This window comes from Saccostrea echinata, unplaced genomic scaffold, assembly GCF_033153115.1.
Source record: "Saccostrea echinata isolate AGI-Se365-2 ecotype Australia unplaced genomic scaffold, CSIRO_AGI_Sech_v1 ptg000029l, whole genome shotgun sequence".
Classification (NCBI taxonomy): domain Eukaryota; kingdom Metazoa; phylum Mollusca; class Bivalvia; order Ostreida; family Ostreidae; genus Saccostrea; species Saccostrea echinata.
Genome location: NW_026889778.1, coordinates 12,199,190 through 12,225,178, shown reverse-complemented (window position 1 = coordinate 12,225,178; position 25,989 = coordinate 12,199,190). Strand labels below are relative to the sequence as shown.

General features: G+C 36.9%; 1 protein-coding gene and 1 long non-coding RNA gene across 2 annotated transcripts; both read right to left on the bottom strand.

Moving 5' to 3' along the window:
* Window positions 1-1,900: 1,900 nt before the first annotated feature.
* On the bottom strand, window positions 1,901-6,961 carry LOC133194977 (uncharacterized). The gene is made up of 3 exons (XM_061330870.1): window positions 6,704-6,961; window positions 3,670-6,550; window positions 1,901-2,436 (listed from the first exon to the last, which is right to left on the bottom strand). The coding sequence occupies exons 1-3, from the start codon at window positions 6,959-6,961 to the stop codon at window positions 1,901-1,903; spliced, it is 3,675 nt and encodes a 1,224-aa protein (XP_061186854.1).
* Window positions 6,962-14,293: 7,332 nt separating this feature from the next.
* Window positions 14,294-25,595, bottom strand: LOC133194506 (uncharacterized). Its single transcript, XR_009722106.1, has 4 exons — window positions 25,573-25,595; window positions 24,817-24,959; window positions 14,587-14,696; window positions 14,294-14,369 (listed from the first exon to the last, which is right to left on the bottom strand). It is a non-coding gene; the product is annotated as an uncharacterized LOC133194506 (long non-coding RNA).
* Window positions 25,596-25,989: the final 394 nt, after the last annotated feature.

Sequence of the window (25,989 nt, the reverse complement as noted above, 5' to 3'; positions counted from 1 at the left end):
TTTTCTTCTTTCTACCACCAGGGGCTTTTCTTTGAGTAGGTTTTCTCTTAGGAGGTTTTCTCTTCTTTCTGGTCTTTTGAGCTGCTCCTCCTACTCGGACCATCCAGTCGGGAAACACTCTTTGTTTCTTATTATCGACTCGCACTACCACACTTTTCAAACGACGGACACGTCGTTTCTTAGGTGCATTCCATTTAAATAAATGACGAATGATGACTCCGCCTAGAAATCCGGCTCCTCCGCGTTTTAAAATGGCATTTTTTCTGTCTTGATCACTCGCCGACTTATCGGCTATGATGCTTAAATCTTGACGATGATTATTAATAAACTTTTGAGTCTGTTTATTGATGGGTAAGACCCCACGTATCAAATTTAGAGCTCCCATAGCAAACCAATTCAATAAGGCTTTACGCCCTAATTCGATTAAATGGGCTCGCTTGGCAGGATCTCGTTCCCGCTGTAAACGTCGTAAGGTTTTCACTAATTTACTCTTGGCCGAGAGAGGTCGACCCATGATGACTGTATAATGATGAATGACAAGTGTAATGTTGATACATTTTTATTTATACTCTTGTGGCATGTGTATAGTCAACCATTCAAACAATCGACTTCTCAATCTGTATTCGTCTGGGGTCTGTGGATTCAAGTCCACCAGGAGATACCCGTGAGGAACACTGGTGGCTTCTTGATAGGCCGACATCAAATGAGGTACGGCTAACTGTCGACTCAAGACACTGATTTGAGATTTGTCTCTGGGATTTTTAAACAACACTAAATAATGAGCATTCAAACTAATGGTGCGATGCTGTGGTGCTCGATCAAATAAGTTCTGAGTGATGTAAATCACACTGGTATTCCGATGATGCGCTTTACGGGTAAACCAATCCACGATCGATTCGATGGCTTTTCCTCCCATCATGTCGTCAAAAATGAGTAAGTGAGGAATAGTTATATTGGCCACTAATTTCTCATCGTCTTCTGGAATATTTCGAATGAAGGAGACCCGATCTGTTAAAGAAGTGTAAGCAGGTTGCCATTCCCGATAACACCAGACAATTTTTTGTGGCATGGGGGTAATCCAATGTAAATTTTCCACCAATTTCTTGACAAATTCCGTTTTTCCCGATTTAGAAGGTCCTGCTACCACCATGGTAAATTCGTGTTTCAATTGAAAAGACGGGAGTGTCTCCTCAGGTTGCATGATGACAAATGAAGAGAAAAATAGGGTTTCAATCCTTTTTATTCAACACAGAAATATACGTTGAGTTCTCTTCACATCGGCTCGACAGATGGGGCAATACCGGAAGGTGGGAGCACATAAATAACAGCAACATACGTGTCCGCAAGGGAGTAAAGCCATTTGTAATTCTCTCTCTAAACAAATGTGACATTTTCCTGTGGCCTGGATCTCTGTAGAGGTTTGGTCTAGTAGAGGTTTGATTTCAGGTGAAGGTTTGTATCCCACCCGGAGTAAATGGTTAATGAATACGATCATCACCCACTCACGTCCTTTATAGGTATTGATGTAAGGACAATTAGGGTTCCAATAAGCATGTTCTACATAAGGATGGTCTGTAGGTTCCCAGAGGTTTAAAGTCATACCACAATGAAAACAGATGGTCTTATCACTCACTCCTCTGTAATAAAATCCGGCTTTGGCTAGGTCGGGTATTAATCCTTTTAAAGAATCGGGCCATCGATCATCAAAGGTAGCTTCTCTCTTTAAGAGCAGAGCATATTTAGGGTAAACAGGAAGGTAGTCTGGCTCCTTATCAACACCAGCCATGACTGAAGTGTTATATTATTTCCCCCCCTTTTTATAACCCCTCATTTTTTTGGGGGGGTTTTCCCCATAAAATAACAACAACATTTAAAATACAGTTTTGTTTTGTTTTTTTTTTTAATAACCATAAGGTAAAGTGTTATAATCTTCCATCAATTGTCTCTTATCATAGACAATTCTATATTGTTTTTCTAAAGGTATTGTCTTGACTTCATGTTGACGAGTCCTCTGTATTTTGTAGGGATACGAGACTTGGATTTCGTCAATTTCTTTCTGGAGCATTTTTTCTAAAGTCTCTGGTGACACGATCTGAGAGGCCCGATAATTGAGAGTCAATCCTTTGACTTTACACATGGATTTTCCCTTGGCGGTGAGGTAAGCATAATTTTTGGGGCCTCCTGACATGAATTTGATAATGTGGTCCCCGTCTAATTCGTCTGTCCATTCTCCTAAACTGTTGCCAAGGGTAGGATTAAATTGTCCCTCCTCATGTTGGTATATGATACTGTCCGTGTCGAAATAAAGGACCCGATCTCCCAAAGGTTGTAAAGTCTCGTAGAGGTGTAATCGGGCATGGGCGGTAGTGAAACAGGCCAGTACTACGTTTCCGAAGGGACACTCTTCCACGAATTCCTGTTTCTCTTGATACTCAGCTATGTTAAGGAAGGCCTGAGTTCACCTCTGTGATGCACCGTATGTGAAGTTTCATTGTGACGTCATTGAAAATTTAACAAGCGACAAAAATCTATTTAACCACATGATAATGCGTAAATAACATCTTGCATTCATTTATTTTATCAATTTTTTATAAAAGCATGTAAAATCACAACATCTGATAACTATACTGCCGAGTTATTAGAAGCAAATCTTGCTTCATAAATGACGTCACTAGCCTTGACTTGACGCAGTACAAGTGATCTAGAGGCGTGGATCCATTGGTTTAATAATTACAAAAATGCTTAAATAAATATTAAACCATTGCTAATGTTTAAATCTAATCAATAAAATTAAAAGGAAATGATTCATTTAAAACAATAATGTAGATTATTAATATATCCAGGTGCTATGGAGCTGCACAAAGACAAAGTATGCCAAGAATATCGCTAACACGATGAGTGTATACCTGATTAAGCTCAAAAGTGCAAGGGCATAGACTACACTGTTTGAGCTGAAATATGGAATATTAATTGCTTATTTCATGTATATTTTGAAAAGTGCTGGGAGCTGATTCTGGTCGGCATAACATTATTTTTATTCATGACAGAATTTAAGCGAAGTGGAAATTCTGGGCTATTAAACGCATTTTCGGCAAAATTACGAGTATTTCCGAAACAGCTCAAACTAGCTCCCAGCACTTTTCGGGAAGCCGATGTTAATCATTTTTAATATGTATCATTTTTTTTCTCTAAAAACATGCGTATGCCCTTGCACTAGCCCCATTTTCTACATTCAGCTGAACAATTCTATTTTTATGCAAGTCACGTGACACACAGCTGATACATGCAATGTAACTGGTACTGAGTAAGCCACAAACCTATCCATTATGGATATCTATATTACCTGTCCTACTTTTTTACAGTTACTTTGTTACAAAGATTTTTTAAAATAATACGTATTAAGCATGTCCGTAAGATCGCATTTTCCATTTCCTTCCTTAACATAGCCGAGTAATTGACCAGCATCATGTCCGATTCGGCCTGCTCTTTATTTTCTAAGAGTTTTATCCCTTTGATGTCAATGGTCGAATCTTGTAAGAGTTGCTGTAGTTCCTCTTCTTCGGTCAAGTATCGAGTTTTAGGTAATAACAGGCGTTGAGCGAATTTTCCCCACAAGCAATTTAAAAAAGAGTTTGGCTATCGTTCTTAGCACCGGATTTTTTTCTATACTTAACAGGTCCATCCTGATCCCTTCTCTGTCTAAGACTTTACGAATGTAATCTAGTTTCTGTTCCTCCGTCTGACAATCAGGTGGGAATCCAGAAGCTTCCTGTTTGATCTTTAAGAAGGTATCGATGTAAGATCTGAATAAATCTCGACTGCTTTCTGAAAAATGCCAAACTTCGTAAATCCGCTCTAAGGTATATCCCATGTCCAGGGCTTTATGTAATTCTGTAGTCACCCAGGTACCCGTAAGACTGCGTTCCTGGTCTGCGTGTTGACATCGATGTTTAGAGGTAGAGTCCTGTCGTTCCGCACACGTTCGACATAAGGGAAACAATAACTTGCCTCCCGTGCGATAAGGTAAAACGGGGTGATAGAGGCCTTGGGGTGGTAGGACCCGACAGTGAATGAGGCCGAAATAAGTTCTCACGTCCTGGAATTGGTCTGTTATGATCTGAGGATGGCCTAGGGGGAAAGGTCTGTGTTTTAATACGTAAGGGTATAAGGAACAGACGTCCACGTATCTCATGTCCCCCTCCTCACAATATAATTTAGTGGCATTAGTCCGACCTCCGTACAGGGCGTCTCGGGGGTTCAAAGGATCTGGAATGTCCAGGTCTCGTACATAATTCTGTAGAGTTACCTCTCTTTGTACCTGTTGATCGAATTCGTGCTCCCAGATGCTACGGAGGGAGTACCCCATTTCCTCTAAAACAGAACTCCGTCTTAAAGTTTCCTCGTGTAATTGTTCATAGGTAAATTGGGTCCGGTGAGGATGACTTTCGGTCTGTAAATTCGGATAGCAGGTGGGGCATCCGTGCCAATAGCATCCGTAAAATTCGTAGACGGTGCGAGTGGCTTCCTGGTATCCGTCGACGGTATAACTTCCGATCTTGACTTCTCCCCCGTTTCTAGCATGCCGTATGTTGTGTCCGCTCTGGTGACTCATCCAGCTTAACCACCGACAGGCTTTGGCGGAATATCGACGCGCAGGCTGATACCCCAGGTTGGGAATGATGGCAATGGTCTCTTTGGGCATGAATCCTCGACGGTAAGCTAAATTGGCCGCACTGGCAAAAGTGATGGATTCCTGGAAGGGGTCTACATGGACCAAGCTCTTGAGGGTGGCTCTAAACTGAGCACAGCATCGTCGTAAAATATCGACGTCCGAGACACAGTACTCTAAAAATTCCTTCTTGAAGTCAAACACTTTTCCGGCTTGTTGTTCGTACCATCGGTAAAAAGCCTGTCGTCCACTTATAGACATGTCGTCCGGATTGTAGTAAGCTGCCGGTGGATAAGGCCCCACGTAATTCTGGTTGTGTTCCGTATTAAAAAAGTGTGGAAAATATCCTTTCTTCAGTTCGGTGAATCCGAAAGCAGAGGGCATCTTGGACAGGGCAAAAGGTAAAAAATTATAAGAGTCGATGAATTTCAGTCCGCAGATTTGCATGGATAAGATTTTACTGCCGTTCATGATGACGGTAGGTTTCAGGCAGGCGGAATGAACCAGGTAATTTAAAATGAACTGTCCGTCGTATCCTTTGAAATTGTGGGCGATGATGATGGCCTCGTCGTGTAATAAGGCGGAATTCTTATTTCCTGTAGTGGGTTGTAATAACCAGTCCATGAACTGCCTTAAGGTCTCTGGCCCTCGGAACACGTGTTGACGGGGTCCCATGTGTCGACAGTGAGGACAGGGATCTTCTATGGGTAAGTGACCGCAATGTTGACATACGCGGTGTGCCACACACAGGTTAGGGACGTGGATGCCGGTTTCCTGCGTGCATTCGAAATCGAAATAGATGTAGAACTGTAAGGTCTCTTTGCCTTTCTTCTTCTTTTTCTCGGGCTTGAGTTGAACGTAGCACTGATGATCCGTGTCTACGGTTTTCTTACAGATCTTACACTGTTTCTGTCCTCCGCAATGATGATGAGGGAGTAAATTTTTAGACATCCATTTGTGACAGTGCTCACATCGTCCCATTAAACTGCATACTGTGGTGGCCGTATTCTTACTGTGAGGCTGTAAATGGTTTTCGTAGCAAGTTCTGCTCTGAAAAAATCCCTGGCACTGGCTACATTGAATGCGGCTCCCGTCTGGAGGGCAGGGCGTGTCGGTTAAACAAAAGGAACATCGGTGAGGACACTGGGTACGATGGTCTGTGATTTTCCTGTAGCCCACGTCGCAATGATCACAGTAGTATTGATTGCCCGTCACACCAGGCATAGATATGATGGCATCGTAATGATGGTCGTTTAACAGGACATTCAAACAAGTTCCCTCTCCGCAGCCTTTGTAAACGAGTTCTAAGGTGAGTTTATAGGAGGTGGACTTGAACTGGAATATTTTCAATCGATAGCGAGGGGTTAACGCCTGTTGTAATTTCCCCCATTCTTCGGGTCCACAAGGCCGATGGATATCACACCCGGCTTGTTCCATGAGGGCTAGGGCTTCGTTTTTCTGGTCATTAGCTCTTACATCTCCTAACCTCATGCGTTTCCATCGTTTTTCCCATTCGGGGTCTGGATGTTCAGGTTTTTCACTGTATAACCGGGTGACTACGATGGCCCTAGCTAAACAAAACTGATCCCAGGGATTGTCGATCTGAACGATACTTCTTTTTTCCTTCTTAAAACTCTCCTTGTTGACCATCAGATGTTTGGTTTTGTCTCCACCACTCCCTTCCGGATACTTGACCCGAAACATGTCGAATTCCATGGCCCCGTCTCCCAGTTTAAAATCCTTCTTGGATTGTTGCACGGCTTCTATTTTGTCTAAAATGACGTCCTCGTTTAAATGTTCACATTGCGTAAACTCGTACCAAATGTCGGAATCCAGAGAAGGATGGCGTATGTTCAGGCGTATGTAATCGTTAGGATTACACTGCATTTGATATTTGACATTTTGCAGCATGTCTCTAAATAATCGCCGAACAAAGCCTCTGTTTTCCTCCTCTGGAAATTCCTTAAAATTCACACTGTAGACATCTTCATGCGCTTTAAATTTTCTGGAATGCTTGGCTTGTTTCAGTCTCACTTGATAATATTGGGAAATGGCCTTTGGCTTATGGGGTGGTGAATGGGCTGATGAGTGCGGTTCTTCATCCGACACAGTCCTTTGTTGTTCTTGTTGGACTTGGGCTCTCTGCGTTCTCTCTAATATTCTCGCATTTCTTTTTCTGAGCGCTAATTCTCTGTGTTTATTGTTGTAAATAATTCTTTCTAACTCTTTCGCCCGTCTTCTCCATCTCATCAGTTGCTGGGCATGTAACAGTTTTTTCATAGCAGAATCCATGTCGACAGCTGATGGAACTGACGACAGAATGAGCTTCAAGTCAGACACATGCAATACTTATACAGTGTATGACGTCATAATGGCTAGGTTTTTCCAGGTGAGTGCTGAGCGCGTGTGGGTTTTTCCAGATCTCTGACCTTGACCCCGGGGGTGCACTCAGTTGACCCGGCCATCCCCCCAGGGGCCCAAAAGTGCACTCAGTTGACCCGGCTATCTAGGCTCCTTATACTACTATTACCAATACATATCAAGCGCGGATACAGGCATTTTCCGGGGGGGGGGGGGGAAGGAGGGTACACAGCCGCGCACTCAAAAAAAGAGGACTCAGACATTATTGTCAAGCAAGGATAAAAAACCATAAACTTATCCATACCTTATATAGCTATTTCGTTTTAGAGGGGGAGGGGGTGTTAAATCGCTTTGCCTTTATAGATATACAGACGATGTATAAATGTATGTGACTTTCTATGCCATTGTAACAGGGGTCCGTGTTTTCTAGAGGGATTGGGTTTACTATTAATATCATTTCAACAACTCTAAAAATCCCAAGGGGAACTGATCCCATGACCACGCCCCCCCCCCTCCCCAATTACGACATCTTAACTAAAGATATTCCTAAGATGCTTTTGTTTTACATCCAAAGACGTATCTTAAGATAGTCCTAAGATATGTACAAAGTATGCTGCTGATTCTGAGTTGGTTGGGGAAAAGCCGCAAATGATTTGGTGATAGAAAACGAATTCGTGTCGGACGTCTGAGAAAAAATTGATTGAAATTCTAGCTTGAAGTTAATTTTCAATCCAAATTTGCTTTTCTCATACGCTTGATGCAGAAGACAAATAATAATTTCAATTTCCGAATAGTTTGAATTTAATTCAGATTAGAAACTTCTATCCAATCTATTCTTTTAAAGAAATCATCAATATCTTTTAGGGCACGACAATTTTCATTCTATGGGGGGGGGGGGGGGGGTAATTAAGAGGGGGACAGATTTTGGAAATAAAGAATCTGTTCTTGAAAATACATGTATAAAAAATCTCTCCTCCAATGACCGAAATCAGTGGTATTAAGCCGATATCCGTACCAGTAGGTACGCATACATGTATCCTCAGATGTCGAAAAGCTCCACAGCTTCGAGAGTTTACATCTATAGATATACTTATATACCCCTTCAATCTGTTGGTGAATTAAAATGATTTGAATATATATACATATAGTCTTTAAACATAGCTTTATGCAGATTAATCCAGAAATGCAGAATAGATATTTAACGCGTAAATGGAAACCCTGATGAAAAAAAGATATATATGTACCATGTCATTTTGTGATCGAGTTACTGGATATGCGTTACATGAAATATAATCTCTCTCTCTCTCTTTCTCCAGAAAATAGAAATAATTGTTATCCGATTTGATGAGGAAACATTTTTTTTCTATAAAGCAGAGAGAAATTTGCAACATATACCTTTATACGATACATTAAATCAAAGGAAATGATTATAGCGCTGAAAATCTGAATAATCACCAAAGAAAACCCAAAATTTCAAGAAAAAGAATATGGGTCACAATGTAATTAAATATTGGGACTTTATCAAAGATTTAAGCATACACTTCGATATTGTGGTAGGCGAAATAATGTACGGTCGAATCTCCAAATATGTTACGGCTCCTCGAATATATCTGTTTTTGCATCTCTTCGTAGCATACAAAAATGTATATAAATATTATTTTTGCCTCATTTCTAAACTGTTTTTACAATGTATGGATTATTTCCGTACTATATAGGGTGGAGACCGGTCCTTAGGATAAGACCGTATAAACCGAAGTCCCTTGTCGCAGTAGATGCTGGCACGAAAAAGGTCTCTCTCTGCTCAAAAGCCGCAAGTGTCGAGTACAGGTCTAAGTTTGCAGCCCCCCACCAGCAAGTGTTGGCGTCTCAATATGATTGAAACATTCTCGAAGGGACGTTAAACAACTAAGCAAACAAACAAACAAACATTTTTATACATTGTATTTACCGGTACATGTAAAAGTATATGTATTCTTTCTCTACATAAGATTTGGATTTGGACCCATCCGTCTTTTGCAGATACACCTGTATGCATGGTATTATTTAAACTGAGACACCCCCCCCCCCCAAACACACACTTTCCACACTTTTCTGTGGTAGCGTTGAACCGCTTGCACCGTATTGTACAGAATATATTTCGTGCAGAAAAGAAAATGAGAGTATTACAACACCCCCTCCCCCTCCTTTCTCAGTTTTAAGAATTTAAGTTTTGTAAAATAGTCAACAGCCTATTTCCCTTTATTGCTTGTAAACATTTTGCTTTTTTAACATTTAAAAAAAACCCTGAATGTTTTCCTGTGGCTCAACCCCTCTCCACCTTAAAAAAACATTGTTACAGACTTGAAACTACAAACTTTACTTTTCGCGATTGAAAAGGTTCATTGTCGACGGATTTTTCCGTATTTCACGATCATGACAAGGAGCACACGGCGGGTATGACCTGTCAGCAGGGGATGCTTGCTCCTCCATGGCATCTGATCCCACCTCTGACATTATAGAGGTGCGTGTTTGCTCTGCTCCCGATTTGTATTGTTTAATGGACATTTGAGCTTGAATACCGTTCGTTATCTACATATATTTCATTCATTGAAAGGGCAGCTCCCCCTTTTTTGTTGCAGTATAGTCAATTCAGGGTAATGTATTAATAAAATTTGGTACTGAAAGATGGAACACCTACCCTCCCCCACTTACACCTCCCACGAAATAGGATTTTCGAGTATGTTGAATTTTTTCTCTTGCTGCCCCCCCCCCCCTTTTTTCAAAAACGATGCTACGTTCCTGTGAAATATTTGACAGATACATTTATGCGCAAATTGTTAAAATGCAAAGAATTAGAAAAAATAAAACTAGCAGGTACCGATATCATTTACACATGGTTTTTATGTCCAAAACATCAAGGTACGCTTATCACCTTCATACGAGATATATGATTTATTTGTAGGTTTTATTCAGCTCTGCTTGTCGCTAGCTAATTGTCAAGACTCAATAAATCTACAATTCACTTTGATTCATTTAATGAAATATGACAAAAATAACAAAATCAAGCAGTGTAAACTCATGAAAGTGTCAAGCTGGACGTCATCTTGGGATATGCGTACCTACTGGTACAGATATCGGCTTAATACCAGTGAATATTAAAAAAAAAATAATCCGACAATGACTGGTGCGCCTCTCGCATGAAATGCATCTTTGCTGACCAAAAACTTTTACACATGTAGTTCTTGGAAAGCTTTTTTTTTTTTTTTTTTTTTTTTTTTTTTTACAAATATTTTTGATATAAACAACAAATTTAAGCATTTGCTGTTAATGTATATATAATATGAATGTGTAATAAAATATCTAAAGAAAACCTGGATAGACATTTAAATATTTTAAGTAAAAAATTTATTTATGAAAATAAAACACATTATTTGTGAATATTTTTTTAAGCCTATGGATAAAATCTTCATAAAGCTAGTCAGAACTATGGAGAACATGTTAGTCAGCCATATTTTAAAAAGAAATTGAAATTGCAAAATTTTAGGGAAACTATTTTTTTCAATATTTAGACCAATCCCGATCAAAATTAACACAAAATAAATAAGATGAAATTATTGCCTTCTTTAAGTATTTACCACTAAGAAATTTATTTATTTATCAAGTTCAATTACTTTTTAACGCGTATTACACCTGAACAAACTTGTATTCCTTGTGAAAATATTATCTATTATCAATTATTATAAAATTCTGGTTGGGATCAGTTTAATTTCGATCGGGATCGGCTAAAATTTGTAAAAAAATAATTTCTCTAAAATTTCGCAATTTCGTTTCAATTTCTTTTTCAAATATGATTGTCTAACATATCCTTTGTAGCTGTGACTTGTTTTTTGAATATATTATCCATATGTTTTGAAGATATTCACAAATAATGTACTTTTTCGAAAAAAAAAAAAATTTAGTAAAAGAATTAAAATGTCTATCTGGCTTTTCTTCACATATTTTATGAGATATTTACATTATGCATTCATTAACATCAAATTTTTAACTATAAAGCATCTTATTTGCAAATAAAACATTTTTTTTTTCATTTTCTATGAAAAATTGGAGAAAATTCTTATAAAATAATTAAGAGCTAGGCCTTTCAATGCTGAAACCATGACTTAAGGAAGCTCTAAACACTGCACACTAAAGAGTTCTATTCGTAGGGTATTTTTATTGAGTGATTTGCCCTTAGAAGAAAAATAGTATAAATGGGAATCTACAGTTAATGACACAATTTCTTATGAATTAAAGTATTCTTAATGTTATGTTAGACCAAGATTAAGTAATTGAATACATTATTTTCATTAATTTTCCTGATGCTAGTAAACAACAGTGATTTCTGTTCACAAATAGTTCATTGTCTTTGAACATTTTTTTCTACAGAAATAAGGCAGGCACCCTATGTTGAAAATGAACTTGATACACTGAATATGTGCACCTTTATACGATATATTTTTCTCAAAGCCCAAAAAGCATTTTTCATTAGTGTTTAGAGCTTCCTTAACATGGATGTCTTAAGACCAATGGAATAAAATTTTGGTGTGGCATTCCTCCTTAAGAAAGTAATTATGGGTCCAGTTCCTAATGAATAGAAAGCCTCATTTGCGGTTTGTATAAACAAGAGCATAAATTATCGATATAAAATTTTATTCAGAAGATAAATATCATCAATGTTCCTTTTTGCATACTTAAACATACATCAATAAAAAGAATTGTTATTACTTTAAAAATATATAACTATATAAATCAATGCTAAAAAAGTCTAACATTTCCAATGTTTTACTGAGCATTCATAAAAAAATGATGTTTGACTGCAGAGTGAGATATTGGACATTGGACCGCTTATGTCACAATGTTGGCAGGATCAGCTAAATCTTATTTTCATCTGTTGGTGAGCGACAGTAACAGAATTGACCAAGTTTAACGCAGTGCAGGTAAAGGAAATTAACATCATAAAAGCCAGCACGAGTACAGTCATAACTGAGGTAATGTGTAGTAGGCCTCTCGGAGCAAATAGAGAACAAGTATCAGCTGTCAACATGCAGTAGACCTGAAACAAAGTGAGAAAAATTATTACATCACTTATGTCAGCTAAAGGTGCTGTGAGCGATCTCACAAAATAATAAGGTTATAACCCTGCTGCAATTCTTTTATTTAGAATGTGTAAATGTGACCTTGAACTTACCAAAATGACTTTGGTTAAAAAATGACAGATCTTTGGACATGAGTAATCTAAGAGTGAAATATGGACATCCAATTTTTCTCCATTAATACAAAATAATAGACTTGCATTTTTTTTCTGCCAGAGACCTTGAACTTGTCACAATGACCCTCAGGTCAAAAAAAAATTTTGTAGCAAATTAAAGCTCAGTAACAAAGTTATTGACTGGACAGGAATGTTATCTCTTATCTGCCAGTGACTTTGAACTTGCCAGAATGACCTTGGTCAAAGTCAAGACAAACTTCCAGGTCATAAACAATCTTTGTAGCAAGTAAGAGCTTCCAATGATTCTCCATTACAAAGTTACAGCCTACACAAGTGTTTTATACCTTTTTAAGCCAGTGACCTTGAACTTGCCAGAATTGCCATGGGCCAAGGTCATGACACACTCTCAGGTCTTCAATAATCTTTGTACCAAGAATGAGCCTCAATGATTCTCCATTGCTAACTGATATCCTGGACAAGAAGTTTATATCTTTTCTGTCAGTGACCTTGAATTTTGACAGACTGTTTGATGGGATCCTGCCAATCAAGTCGGGTTCATCAGGACATTTGAGCAATATGAGCCCTAAAGATTCAACAAACTTTCATAAAATAATTATCGTTAATATTAATAAATTAGTTTAAAACTATACTAAACATAACTATTTACATCATATTGAAACATTGTACTGAACAAAAGTAGTTTTGACCTCGACTTGTTAATAACAGCTGTGGCTAAAAATAGTGATTGGGTCATGTGGGGATTTTTACACAGCAATGACTGTTTACAATCTAACATATAAGAAAGGATAAGATAGGCTAAGATCCCTTTTTGGCCCCTGGTTTGGGGTGTCTTTTAGAATGTTGCAACAGTTTTTCAGTTAAAAACCTGACGTCACCCCTGCCATAAATTGAGTATTGTTTCTAAGTTATGGGATACACAGAGGCCACAGGAAGGTCAGGAAATATGTCAGTTTCCGAATTTTCTCATTTTATGCAAATTTTCATTGATTTTACAGCACATTTTGGTTCAGAAAACATAGAGCACAAGCTTGCCTATCTACCAAATTTATATATTTCATACACTAGTATCAGATGCATCTTATGTATAAAAATCTCAGATAGGCAGCCTTGTGCTCTCTATTTCCCGAAGTGAAAAGTATCTCAAATTTGACAAAATGCGACCAGAATTGAGAAAATTCTGGAAAATAACCTACAGTACTTCTACAACCTCTTGTGGCCTCCATGTAAGCTTTGAATCAAAATTAGTGCTGGTTTTAAAACAAGCATTATTTTTAATTCTTACCTACAAACTATCACAATTTTAACTGTGTTCTGATTTTTACATCAAATAAGGGGCCAGATTCGGCCATTACCATACCTTGTCCTTTCTTTGAAAGTTTTTAGATTATTTATTTGAAGGACTGAAATGGGGGTTCAACAGTTATTTTATCAATACGACCAATTGGTCTTTTACACGACTGGACCACTCATTTACTAGACTGGGTCAAACATGCCTTAGTGTCAAACCCTGTTGAACTAGCCGGAATGACCTTGGGTCAAGATCTTGACACACCAACAGGTCATAAACATTCTTTGTACCAAGTTTGAGCTTCCAATGACCAACAAGTTGGCACTGATAGACTGACAAGGTGATTCTTATATATTCCCCCAACCTTTATTGTGGGGGTAGAAGACCAGCATGATGAATATAAGACAGAACATTCAGGATCTAAATGAAAAATGGGGACTCCTGATACACGTATCAGAGTGGAAGGAGATGTTCAATACAAAAATGCCACCTTCAGTGCCACTGGGAAAACCCAATTCTAAGGTGCTACCCAAGTGACATATACTGTGTTCTTAGAGGAAGAATATTGTAGCAGTGTTCTATGGAAATAAATTTTGTAAGAAAGGTGAAAGCTGAGAAATAAAGGAAAGGAAGTTACCTGCCCAGCCATGAGGACTGCACTGTCACCATTCCTCCAAAGACAATGATTGTGGATGAGAAGAAATGGGCTGCAGAAAGTGAAAGTGAACTGCAAAGTGATGACCATCCACTAGTCATCTTCTATTTCACCAGTGATGGTTAAGGTGCCACTCTATACGGATTATCTGAAAAACAAGGAAATTTCATTGAAAACCTAAAAGACTTGCTGCAATTCTTTGATTCTCAAAGAAAACAGACAGCTATGGCTTAATTAGCAGCCACACATTTCTGAGAAGAATAAAAGAATCCACACAAAGAAAATTTGCCGTTGACCTAAAGCTTCAATGCAAAACAGAATAAAAAAAAATATTAGTACTATTAGCACTATTCCATGAGATTTACCTTTGATTAAGTGGGCCATGTCTTCTACCATCAATTCAATCATAAGCTGCTACCAGAAACAGTGTGGAAAGTCCTGTCAACTTACCGGTAATTCCTTTTCCTGTTGATGACTGAAAAGCAATGAGTGGAAATTTCAGTGTTGCCTAGTGACTATGAATTAAACATGACAGAAGAAAATGTTTGTTAGAAGATTATTGACTTGACTTTTAAGTCCAAATAATCTTGCTAGCTAAAATTAAAAGACTGTTCCAAGGAACACATGTGTCGCCTGATGAACAGCATCATTATTTAAGATTAAAAGAAAATCTAAGGGTGGTCAAATATTATTTGATACAAGCATTATGAGGGTTGTTAAGAGATTATTAGTACATAGTGTTTATTTTTCTTTCCAAGTAATGCCTTTTGGTGAAAAATGGCATATACGTTTGACAAACACTAAGAATTAATAAAAGCAACAAATATTTTACAAATATTTTATTTCTTCTTTTCAATGGTATATTAATGGGTACATAGAAGGGGTACCCGGTGCCGTCACGAAATCATATATTGAAATATTTTATACCTATGTTCCAACTCCCAGTGGACCCATATACAGCAAGAGCGAAAATAATTCAAATTATATATCGGTATTTATTTTTTCAATTTCATTTCAATTCATTTTGTGCAAGCTTCTTAGAATTTCAATCAGAAATACGGAGATCATAAAAAAATCTAAGCTTGGTATAGATATCTGATTACATCAATAAAATAGATTTTGATGTCAACACGACACAGCAAGCATACCTAGAATTTTACGTAGCTCTGTGGAGAACTCTTTTCCAGACTAAAAGATCTTCTAAAACAATAACAACTAGTGCTAACTGTAAAGGGAACTGTTTCAGATGTTCCCCAAACACTTCCCCATTCTCTTATGGGCCCCATTCATTACAGGCTTCATTTCATTATGCAATTCTTTTGTTTAATAAATCTATACTTTATTTTCAGTAGTATTTATTTGAAAAACAACACTGGTATAGTTCTTCGAGTATTAACCAACTGGATTTCAGCGCATGCTAGGCCTGAGTATCGCAAACTACCTAACGATATGATACATATCATGATACGGTCATGTGATATACAACATGTACCATGATACAGCGGTCACCAATTGAATTAAGCTTTATCTAAACATATAATTCTTTGCTAACTCCACAGTTATAGAAAATATACAAAGAATATCTTGATAACCCTTATCAAAGTTAATAAAAGGTGGATTTATAGTCTTGATATTGTATTTTTTCTTTGCTACCTTTTTTTAGCCATTTTAAAACATTAAAATTTGTTAGGTTGAATGTAGAAGTTACAAACAAAACAATGAAAATTATCTTCTACTGTATCACAATACATACATGGCAATACAATACGCGTATCGTCAGCCCTTGCGATCAATACGATCGATGTATTGCTGTATCGTTACACCTCTAGCGCATGCACATGCCCATATTTTCTAAATATTTCATATTCCTTCCTCGTGAAGAGACTCACAATAAATAGCTATGTAAGAAATCTAAAGATTTTCATTGAAAACTATGAGAGATACGGCCATATAAGTATTGGCAAATCAGAATCCACGTTCTTGCATTCAATTTTCATAGTAGCACAATGTAGGAACCCATTACACCTATCTATATTCTGAATTCCATCCAGTTTTGTTAAAAACTAAGAAAGTTACTACTGTAACAGCCATTTAAAGTTTAAGCCAATCAAATTGCAGCACACTTGCATGAGCGTGTTTTCACAATATCTCATATATTATATCAAAATGTAGAGCCTTGTTGTGTATGACTATGTTTTAAATTTCAAAGCATTTCATCAAAAAACACAAAGGTTATTGAGATTTTTTGTGTCAGTCAAACAGAGCAAAGCACACATGCATGCACATGCTTTCTTGCTAATTCAACCACCTCTTCTTGTCTACACCACTAATATAAGTCTATACAATGAAGTTCAAAGCATATCATAAAAAAACAGGAAGGTTGATGGTGTTTCAATTGCTTCAGTCATTTCACTCCTTGCACGCGCACGCATGTGCATGTAAGTGTGGGTAAAATGACCTTCCTTCTGCACATCTACACAACATGCCTGTTAACCCTAAGAAGGTTTCATCTCAATCAGTTGATTAGTTTCTGTGATGACAGAGAAAGAAGCATTAAAGCTTCCAGACTGTCTCAACATGGTAAAGATCTATGGCTGGCATGAGATGAAAATGAAGAAGCAATGCTGCTTTAGGTCAATAGACATATGCAAGTTTATAATTCCAATGGGACATGTCTAATTATCCTATCAATTAGAAATTTTGCATAGCTGTTTTATTTGTTCTTGTTAAAATGTTGACAAATTTTCATGAATTTATGTCTTTCTTTTATGGAGTAAAAGTAAATGTCTCATTAATTTCAAAATAGCCCTTATATAGCAAAGAAAAAAAAATCCACAAATAGTAGGACCAAAACAGAATAGCATTTATCATATAAAATCTGACAATAGATATATGATTCCCCACCCTTCAAAGCTAAAGTGAATTATAAAATTGAAATTAACAAGAAGTCTGTGGGCCAATGTTCACTAGTAATACCCCTGCTTTGATGTGAATATACATTCCGATGTGAAAATACACAAGTTCAGTTATGGGTGAACAAGAAGTTGACATCGGATTCGTACAAAAATGAATCCCACCATATGACATGCCTAAACAAAGAAAGTGCTAAAATTTCAAGCATCTGCAATCAGTAGTTGCTGAGAAAATTGGGACCAAAATTTGTTACGTATGGTACGGACAGACATACGGATAAACAGGAAGTTGACATTGGATTCGTACAAAAATGAATCCCAACATATGACATGCCTAAACAAAGAGTGTGCTAAAATTTCAAGCATCTGCAATCAGTAGTTGCTGAGAAAACTGCGACAAAAATTTGTTATGGATGGTACGGACAGATGCACGGATAAACAAGAAGTTGACATCGGATTCGTACAAATATAAATCCTACCATATGGCATGCCTAAACAAAGAATGTGCTAAAATTTCAAACATCTGCAATTAGTAGTTGCTGAGAAAACTGCAACCAAAATTTGTTATGTATGGTACAGACAGATGCACGGATAAACAGGAAGTTGAAATCAGATTTGTACAAAAATGAATCCCACCATATGGCATACCTCAACAAAGTGTGTGCTAAAATTTTAAGCATCTGCGATGAGTAGTTGCTGAGAAAACTGTGACGAAATATTTGTTACGGACAGACAGACAGACACACAGACAGACAGACACACAAGGGTAAAACAGTATACCCCCCTCTCCTTCGGAGTGGGGGTATAATTAAAATAATTATTTTTAATAAATATATCTTTATCCCTGATATCTTCCAAAAGAGATTTCAGTCTCTCTTCAGTCTGTATCGATACTTTTGGTATACCCATCCTGATGTCTTTTCATTGTATTTAAATTTCAGTTTGTGTGGTTATATTGCATACAGTTTCAAAGTACAGTGTCATGAGCTCATATACAGTAACATGTGATATAAATGCTAATTATCAAAATCCTGCCTCTCAAAATCAAAAAAAAAAAAAAAAAATAATAATAATAATGATTCAATCAACCGCCAGAGTGATTTTATAAAGCCAAAGGTCAAGGTCAACTGAATTGTAATGTAACGAACTCACTTGCATTGAACTCTCTTTGTTTGAAAAATCAGTTTGTTTGAAATGAATTTGGTTTCTCCTAAAATGCTGGTGCAGTTTCTTTGCAATAAATACTCGTTTAGATTGAAATCGGTTAACTTGAAAAACTCTGTTAATTTGAAGTGATTTTGGGGTCCGCTGAACACAAAGCTTATAGCAGTTTTGATAACGGGTACATTGAAGTTGCCAATTGCGACGAGTGGACTCAGGTGACTGACTATATACGACTAGCACGTGTTAATTTTTCAAAGGTGATTTGATGTTGGTGGACCTGTACAAATTTAATTATGTGTTCTATAGATAAAACAATAATCATTGAGCATTTCTCACCGGAACATATTAGTCGCCATTTTTATTTTCTAACTACGGCATTAAGACTGACATGGATAAAATATGTAGGGGTGCCATGTGTAAATTGGTGTGTGGAGAATAGGGCTGTGTATTGACCAAAATATTTCGATAAGATATTTTATAAAGCAATACTTTTTTCGTGTATAAATAGTCTTGATAGTTTTCTAACACAAATCAAAAAAAAAAAAAATAAAACAGTGAGAAAAATTTAGGACTCTTTTGAAAAATAGAGATAAGTACTAGCAACCCAAGCTAATTTTTTATTTTTGAAAAATGTAAGCAAACTTTATGCCACTTGAAAGAGCTCATTAAATGCTGTACAACACTTTTTATTTCATGAAGATATCTTTATTAGAAAAAAAGTTATGGCATTTTAGTCATGACATTTCGGTCGTTTTCTAGAATTTTATGCCTTAATAATGATGCAGCTCAAACCGCCTGGCGGCGGACCCGGCGAAGACTAAAAAATCAGTTATTTTCATCCAATTTTTTTATTTCTTGTCAGATTTTCATAAAATTTGGTACTCAGACTGGAAAAGTTCTGTTCTTTCTGATTCTGCCATTGTTTCTTCTCTATCTTTAAGCATTCATAAAGAAAAAAGACAAAATATTCATAAGTTTTAATAAATTTATTGCAAAAACAAGATTTTTTTTTTCATTGCATCAAAATGCCATCATGATTAAGTTAAAAAATACCACATGCAACTCTATCTGTAATAAAAATTTAAAAAACAAATAATGAATTTTTACTACATATAAAATGCTAATTCTTTGTAAATTGTTCCTTAATGTCAAAATGATTATGTATTGAATATGTTTATCACAAAAGTGAAATATCACATTATACATGTATATGGAATATATCAAGAATATTAAATAATTAATATTATTCAAATGCACAGAATGCATCATGATTTTACTTTGCAACAAAAATTAATAAATAAAATTAATATGCTTCCAGAACTATTCAAAATCAATATACTTTGCCATAAAATTATATGAGATGTAGACAGACATAAACAATTACAAAACACTGCACATCAAAATTTTAATTTTTACACCATGATCATGCAAACATCCAATAATCACTGTTCATAATCATAGTAATAAGCATTTTCTATTCCACAGTCATACAATTGATAACTTAGAAAAAAACTGCCTTGTATTGTTTATACAAATTTTCAATGTCACTAAATTCGGAAATCCCCCACATCCGTCCTGAATTCAAACATTCCGGAATGAATCCTTTCTTCAGAATATATCGAACGTTGACATCCTGAATGTCATCACGACGTGGCCACTGGTACACACCTTGGTTCTTTGTGCAGTCAAGGAATTTAACAACAACACAAGTCTCCTTTATCTGCATCACAATTCCAGGATACCACGTGTCATCATACGCCACTGCAACATACTCGTTCACACGCACATCATTTCCAGGCAACTTTTCTAGGAGGTGGTCATCATTCTCATAATCCGAGTCTCCTGGCTCATCTGAGTCATCAGGTCGTTGTCTGTTTCTCCGCCTGTTTTGATGGTTTTCTTTGTTTTTCCTCTTCTTGTTCTTTGCTTGCAACATTTCTGCATGCAATTCTGTCAGTACACTCCTCTCCTTTGCAATATGGGCTTCGCGAAGAGTTTTTCCACCCTTTCTTGCGGTCTTCAAAAGCTCTTGTCTTTTTTCTGGGGTCATTTCACCTAACCAGTCCATCATTTTTACTCTATTCCGTTTAATCAGCTGTACTGAGGAGTGGTGATGCATTGTTGCTCTTGGGCGTCTGCGCTGGCTACTGTCCAAGTCACCGAAGTGGTGTTCACATCCTAGATTTGTGACATGGGCAAACGATGTTCGTGCTAGTTCATTCTTTGATGGTGGTTTGCAGAATTTTCCATCTGGTAAGAAATCCTTGAGTTGTTTGTCCATTGTTGCTTTCATTGCCTTTGCAACAGTTTTGATGGCAGTAAACAGATGCTGTCTGTGATTTTCATGAATGTGGAACACTGCATGAGATATGCGGTTTCTTTGTGGGATCCTTGATAGGTCAGATGGGTCATCTTCACTCCAGTGATGAACGTTGTTTAGAAGATGGGCTGGATCATTGATGCACTTGTCCAGAAACCCATGCAACTCAGTCATATGTCTATAAAGGTACAAGTATGGAACTCCGGAGTTGGTTATGAGATTCCAGTAAGGACCAGTCACTTTCACATAAAGAAGTCCAAAGCACTGTAAGAGGACTGCAATTACATCACATTTCAAATCTGCTAAAACAGCTTTGAGTTTTAAATTGGGCGTTTGGACTGTTTCAAGAACTGTTATGAAATCCTCACGATGCACAAGAATTTCTGCTGCTGTTTGGAATAGAGCATTAAACCGGTTGTCCCTGTAATTTCCAATCAGCGATTTAATGCCATTTTCTGCACAGTGAGCTTCCGATAGGTCTCGAACACCATGGTGGTCACCAGACGGACCGAACACATCGGAAACTGTCCGCACCACTCTCTCCACTACAGTTCCTTTCTTGCTCCAGTATTTAAATACTGGGAAATTGTCTCTGCCTAGGGGTCCAATCTCAGAAGCAAGGTGATTTTCAAACTCCTGAAACTCTTTGCTTGAGTATGAATGAAATCCAAGGAGGACATGGGCCATACAGTAAAAGTTTAGGACCTCTGATTGCTCATGTTCATCTTCACATTGCTGCAAGATGGTAGTCCTCCAGCTGGCAAGTAATTCATTCGCCTTCTTCTCATTGGCTGCTCGGTCACTCATGCTATACCCAAGTTTCTCTAACGATGATCTTATAAAGTTCTGATGGTTGGTTTCTGCATGTATCTCATTCTGCAGGCTAGCAAGCTCACTAAAATGTTCTTTTGTTGTGTCGTTTATGGCAACTGCTGTCTCATGTGAAACTCGAGTAAATCCAAGACTCATCACTTCACCAGATGATAGAGTAATGGATGTATCCAGAATCTTCTGCTTCTTCCTTGTGGTGCCGTCCCGGTTTAATCCCCAGCTGCTGGCGCTAGCCAATTTTTCCGAAATAAATGCCTTAGCAACATAGTGGCCCTCGTCAACAATTGTCTGCACAGTCTTGCTGGAAGGAAGGTCCCCCTTGGCAAATTCTTTTGAAAATAAATGTTTTGCCACTGAGCAAATGACAGGTGAAACTTTTTCATTAGCTACTTCTAGACCAGTCAGTTCTATCACACAAGTTCTGATACTGTCCACAAATGATCCATCTTTATTTCGTGTTTTGACGTAGTTTTGGAGCAAGTCTTGCAGTCTCTCAACTTCCAAGGTCAATGCTTCAATTTCTCTGGCCTTCTCTTCATCTTCATTGGTGACAGGATCTTGAACAGGTGAATTCAATAGTTCTTTCATGTGCTTTGATGAGTGTTTGTAATAACTTGCAGACTTTTGGGCAATCACTTTTTTCTTTTCTTCAGCTTTAAGTGCTGCCTTTGTGTCCTTATAGTCTTTCATCTGGTTTACAAGGTCTTTGTTCACTGCTTCCAGGTTTTTAATTTTTTCATTATTTGCGTTGCAGGCTTCCGTTAACGATTTGACAACTGTTGTTAGCTTCCTCACAGTGCGCTGTGAATCCCTGAGCAGGTGAAGATTTTTTCTACTGATTTCATCTCTCTTGTTCACATTCTTTACAGAGAAATGTCCAACTTTAGACTGGAGGGCCTGAAGCTTTTCTGAAGCACATTTTATCTCACTATTCACAACTTCTAAAGCTTTCTTTCTTTTCATTAGTTCATACTGCATAGAATTGGACTCCTTGGCATCTATGTCGAGACAGTTCTTGACACTAACAGACTCATGTCCAGTAGTTGAACTCAGAGTGGAAGGCAGAATGGGAAGTGGCTCCTGTGTTGAAGAGATCTCATCTCGGCTGGTCTGGGTGTCAATTTCAGAAATTTCACACAGAACGTTAACATCTTGGACAGAAGTTGGTGATCGAATAGATGGTATAGTAATCGATGAGGGTGGTTGGAACTGTTGATCCAAAAAGTCATGAAGTGATGAAAAACCTTTGACCTTCTTCTTCGATGAAAATTTCTTGCGAATGTCAGCTGTTCTTTTGATTTTCACAAGTAGTGAGTTCTGGTTTACACTTGCAAATCTGTCATCCAAGGATTGTAAGATCTTTAGTAGTAGGCTCACACGTCCGTTGCCATAATACGACTTCAGCTCCAACAAAAGTCCATTGGTTATTTCGCACTGTGAAACACAGATTTCTTCCAAGTCCTGTTTTTTAATGTTTAATTTCTCACAGTATGGACCAGGGAAGTCCATGGTGTCTTGCTGGGACAGGGAAATCAGCAAAAGGCATGACTCCAACAAGGTGTGCAAATATCTGAAATTTTAAGAAATAAAAATCAATGATACATCAAAATTTCGGGGGGGGGGGATGCATAAAAAAAAAATTGGGCAGAGTAACCCCTGCGGGCGTAGGCCCATGAAACATTCCCCCTTCCCTGTAAAACCCACAAGAAAATTAAAAAAAAAAACATGAAAAATTTGTTCCTGCACAAAAAAAAAACTAAGTTAAAAGAAGCAAAAAAAAATTGGGCAGGGGTTACCCTGCGGGCGTAGGCCCATGAAACATTCCCCCCTTCCCTATGAACCCAAAAGAATGTTAAAATCAAATCCTAAAGCCTTAAAAATTTGGTCTAGCATGGACCACGATAGTGCATAGATCTGAGAGTGATTTGGTTTCATTTTTATTCCAAATGCAAATATAATGAATAAATATTATTATCAAGAGAATGAAATGAAATTATTCATCATATTATAAATGTTCACAACAGAATAAAGCATTAAATGATATAACAAGCGTGTACGTAAAAATACGATGTACTGAAAATCTGAGGAAATTCGTTCGACCATCAACGACATCGATTGCCAAATTTATTCATCAAAAATAATAAATAATTTCATTTTAACAATCCTAATTATCTATATCCTTTATAAATAATAATGCTATGACAAACAATGCTTCATTTATAGGGTAAATCGTGTTTGTGAGAGATGTAGTATTGCGAGTTGTAAAATTCCAAGATGGCGCCCGGTGACGCGTGAAATTTTATGAATGAAGTTGACCTTTAGGTCAAAATGCGGGTGCATAAACCGGAACGTACAAAATCGAAAGTTATATCAAATAAAACTTTAGAAAGTGTACTTTTAAAATATATATGTAAGTAAAAAACTTACCGATAACTTTTCATGCAGGACTGCAAAAACTTTGGTGTATTGTATCTTTCGTAATAATAGGACTACAGCTGACTTTCAACTTCCGTCTTGTAGGAAAATCTTACATGTGATTGGTTGGAAAGTTTCATGCATATTCATTTGTATTTAGACCACCGCATTTCAGTTCACGTGAACCCCTTGAATGAGGCTACGCGCGCCGAAGATAAAACTTCTCCATTGACGATATTTATCTCTGTGTATTGACTTTATCGCTTCAAAACACACTTTCATCAACAAATAAACTTTAAAATATGCACATCGATCGAAAGTTTAATTTATTCTCTTTCAAACAAGGTAAATTTTATTTTAAGTTCTATTGAAGAGATTAAATTAAGGTGATGCTATTTTTTGCCCCATTCTTAACCGAATTCGGCGATCAGCGCGGGTCGCTATAAGTACATTTCTGAAACACTGCATGTAATGTTATGTAAAAATATGAATTCTCACATGTATATTTTTTTTACTGTACAGTCAAGCCTTGTTACCTCGAACTTGAAGGGACCGAGAAAAAACTTAGAGATATCTGAGGATTCGAGATATCGAGGGTAAAATATTTAAAGAATAAGTGGTTGGGACAGCAAATCACTTTGACATATCCATGGTATTCAAGATATCAGTGTTCTAGATAACGAAGTTCAACTGTATCTACATTTTTTATGTAATTCATAGCACACAGATATAATGAAATTCGGTTAATTTGAAATAAATCTCAAGGTCCCGAGTTTGACTGTATATGGTATTTTACAAAAGCCTAATTGCCAAGCAATGCAAGTGCAAAGTATCAAATCCATTCCTCTTACAGTTCTCGGGATCTAGGGTATGACAGACAGACAGACACCATGTAAAGTGATCTCTAAGTGTCGCTTTTACCAAAATTTTTTTTTCATAATTTGTTTTCTTACCTCTCTGAAGATCATGACAAAGGTTACATAGGTGATAGGTAGAAATACATGCATGGGATGTATTGGTGTAATCTTTTTAGTGAGTAGATTGCATCATGCATTGTTTATCTGCCATTGCTGATCTTTAACAAGGGAGACTTCTCCTGAAATAAGAAAAATTCAAAAGTGAAATTACCTGTTACTCTTAAAGGGACATAGACACAGATTCGACATTTTGAAATATTTTCTCAAATTGTCTGTATTATATCATGACATATATGTGGCTATAGCATTTCACATGGAAATATAATAAAAAACTTATTTTATCTGTGAATTATTGAAACTATGAATTTCGGGATGCGTTTGATTGACATATCACATAAGGATGAAGTTTACTTTGTGAAAGCGCAAGGATGTGTCAATCAAATGCGTCCCTAAATTCGTAGTTTCAATAATTTCCAGGTAAAATAAGTTTTTTTATGATATTTCCCTGTGAAATACTATAGCCACACATATGTCATGATCTAGTCGAAAATTTGAGAAAATATTAACTTAAAATCTGAGTCTATGCCCCTTTAAAGGTCATACACAAGGAAATAATTTCACTACATTTTACAATAAAGCCTTGATTAAATTAATCAATTAATATGACCCTCACTAGATAAAAGATGAAGAAAAAATGAATGATGCTTGGACAAAAATTTGAGATAAGAAATAAAATATATTCCTTATGCAGCTTTTAATAGAGAAAATTGATATTATTGATAGGTAAGATACCTTCAATCATGTGGATTTCACAACAGTTTACACACCATCCAGGAAGTTGCATCATGAACACCTAAAAAAAAGAGTATTCTTTGAATTCATTGATTGCCCACAAGTATAATATTCCTAATATTTGAGTCAAAAATAAATACTGTAGGCCTAAAATGAGAAACCGGAAAAGAACCTGAAAAGAAATTGTCTCTTTCTACAAACAAGAACAACTGACTAAGTTCATTTTGATTTGCTATTCCTGGCTCTAAGCTAAGCATGGCATAACAAGGGTCTACTGGAAAGAAAGGGTAAATTATTCATATGGTAAAAAATTAACAAATCAAACTTTGTAAATAAATACCCAAGCATTTCATTTTGTCTTTGATTTCGACAAAATGTTATTGATCTCCAAAAATTTCTGTTTATGTGTGCTGAGCC

Bases quoted from the DNA above. Each gene is read 5' to 3' on its own strand.
- LOC133194977 (XM_061330870.1), bottom strand. From the start codon at position 6,961: ATGGATTCTGCTATGAAAAAACTGTTACATGCCCAGCAACTGATGAGA. The intron at 6,551-6,703 runs GTGAGACTGAAA...TATCAAATGCAG, and splicing joins CCATTTCCCAATATTATCAA to TGTAATCCTAACGATTACAT. The intron at 2,437-3,669 runs GTATAGAAAAAA...TCCTTAACATAG, and splicing joins GATCAGGATGGACCTGTTAA to CTGAGTATCAAGAGAAACAG.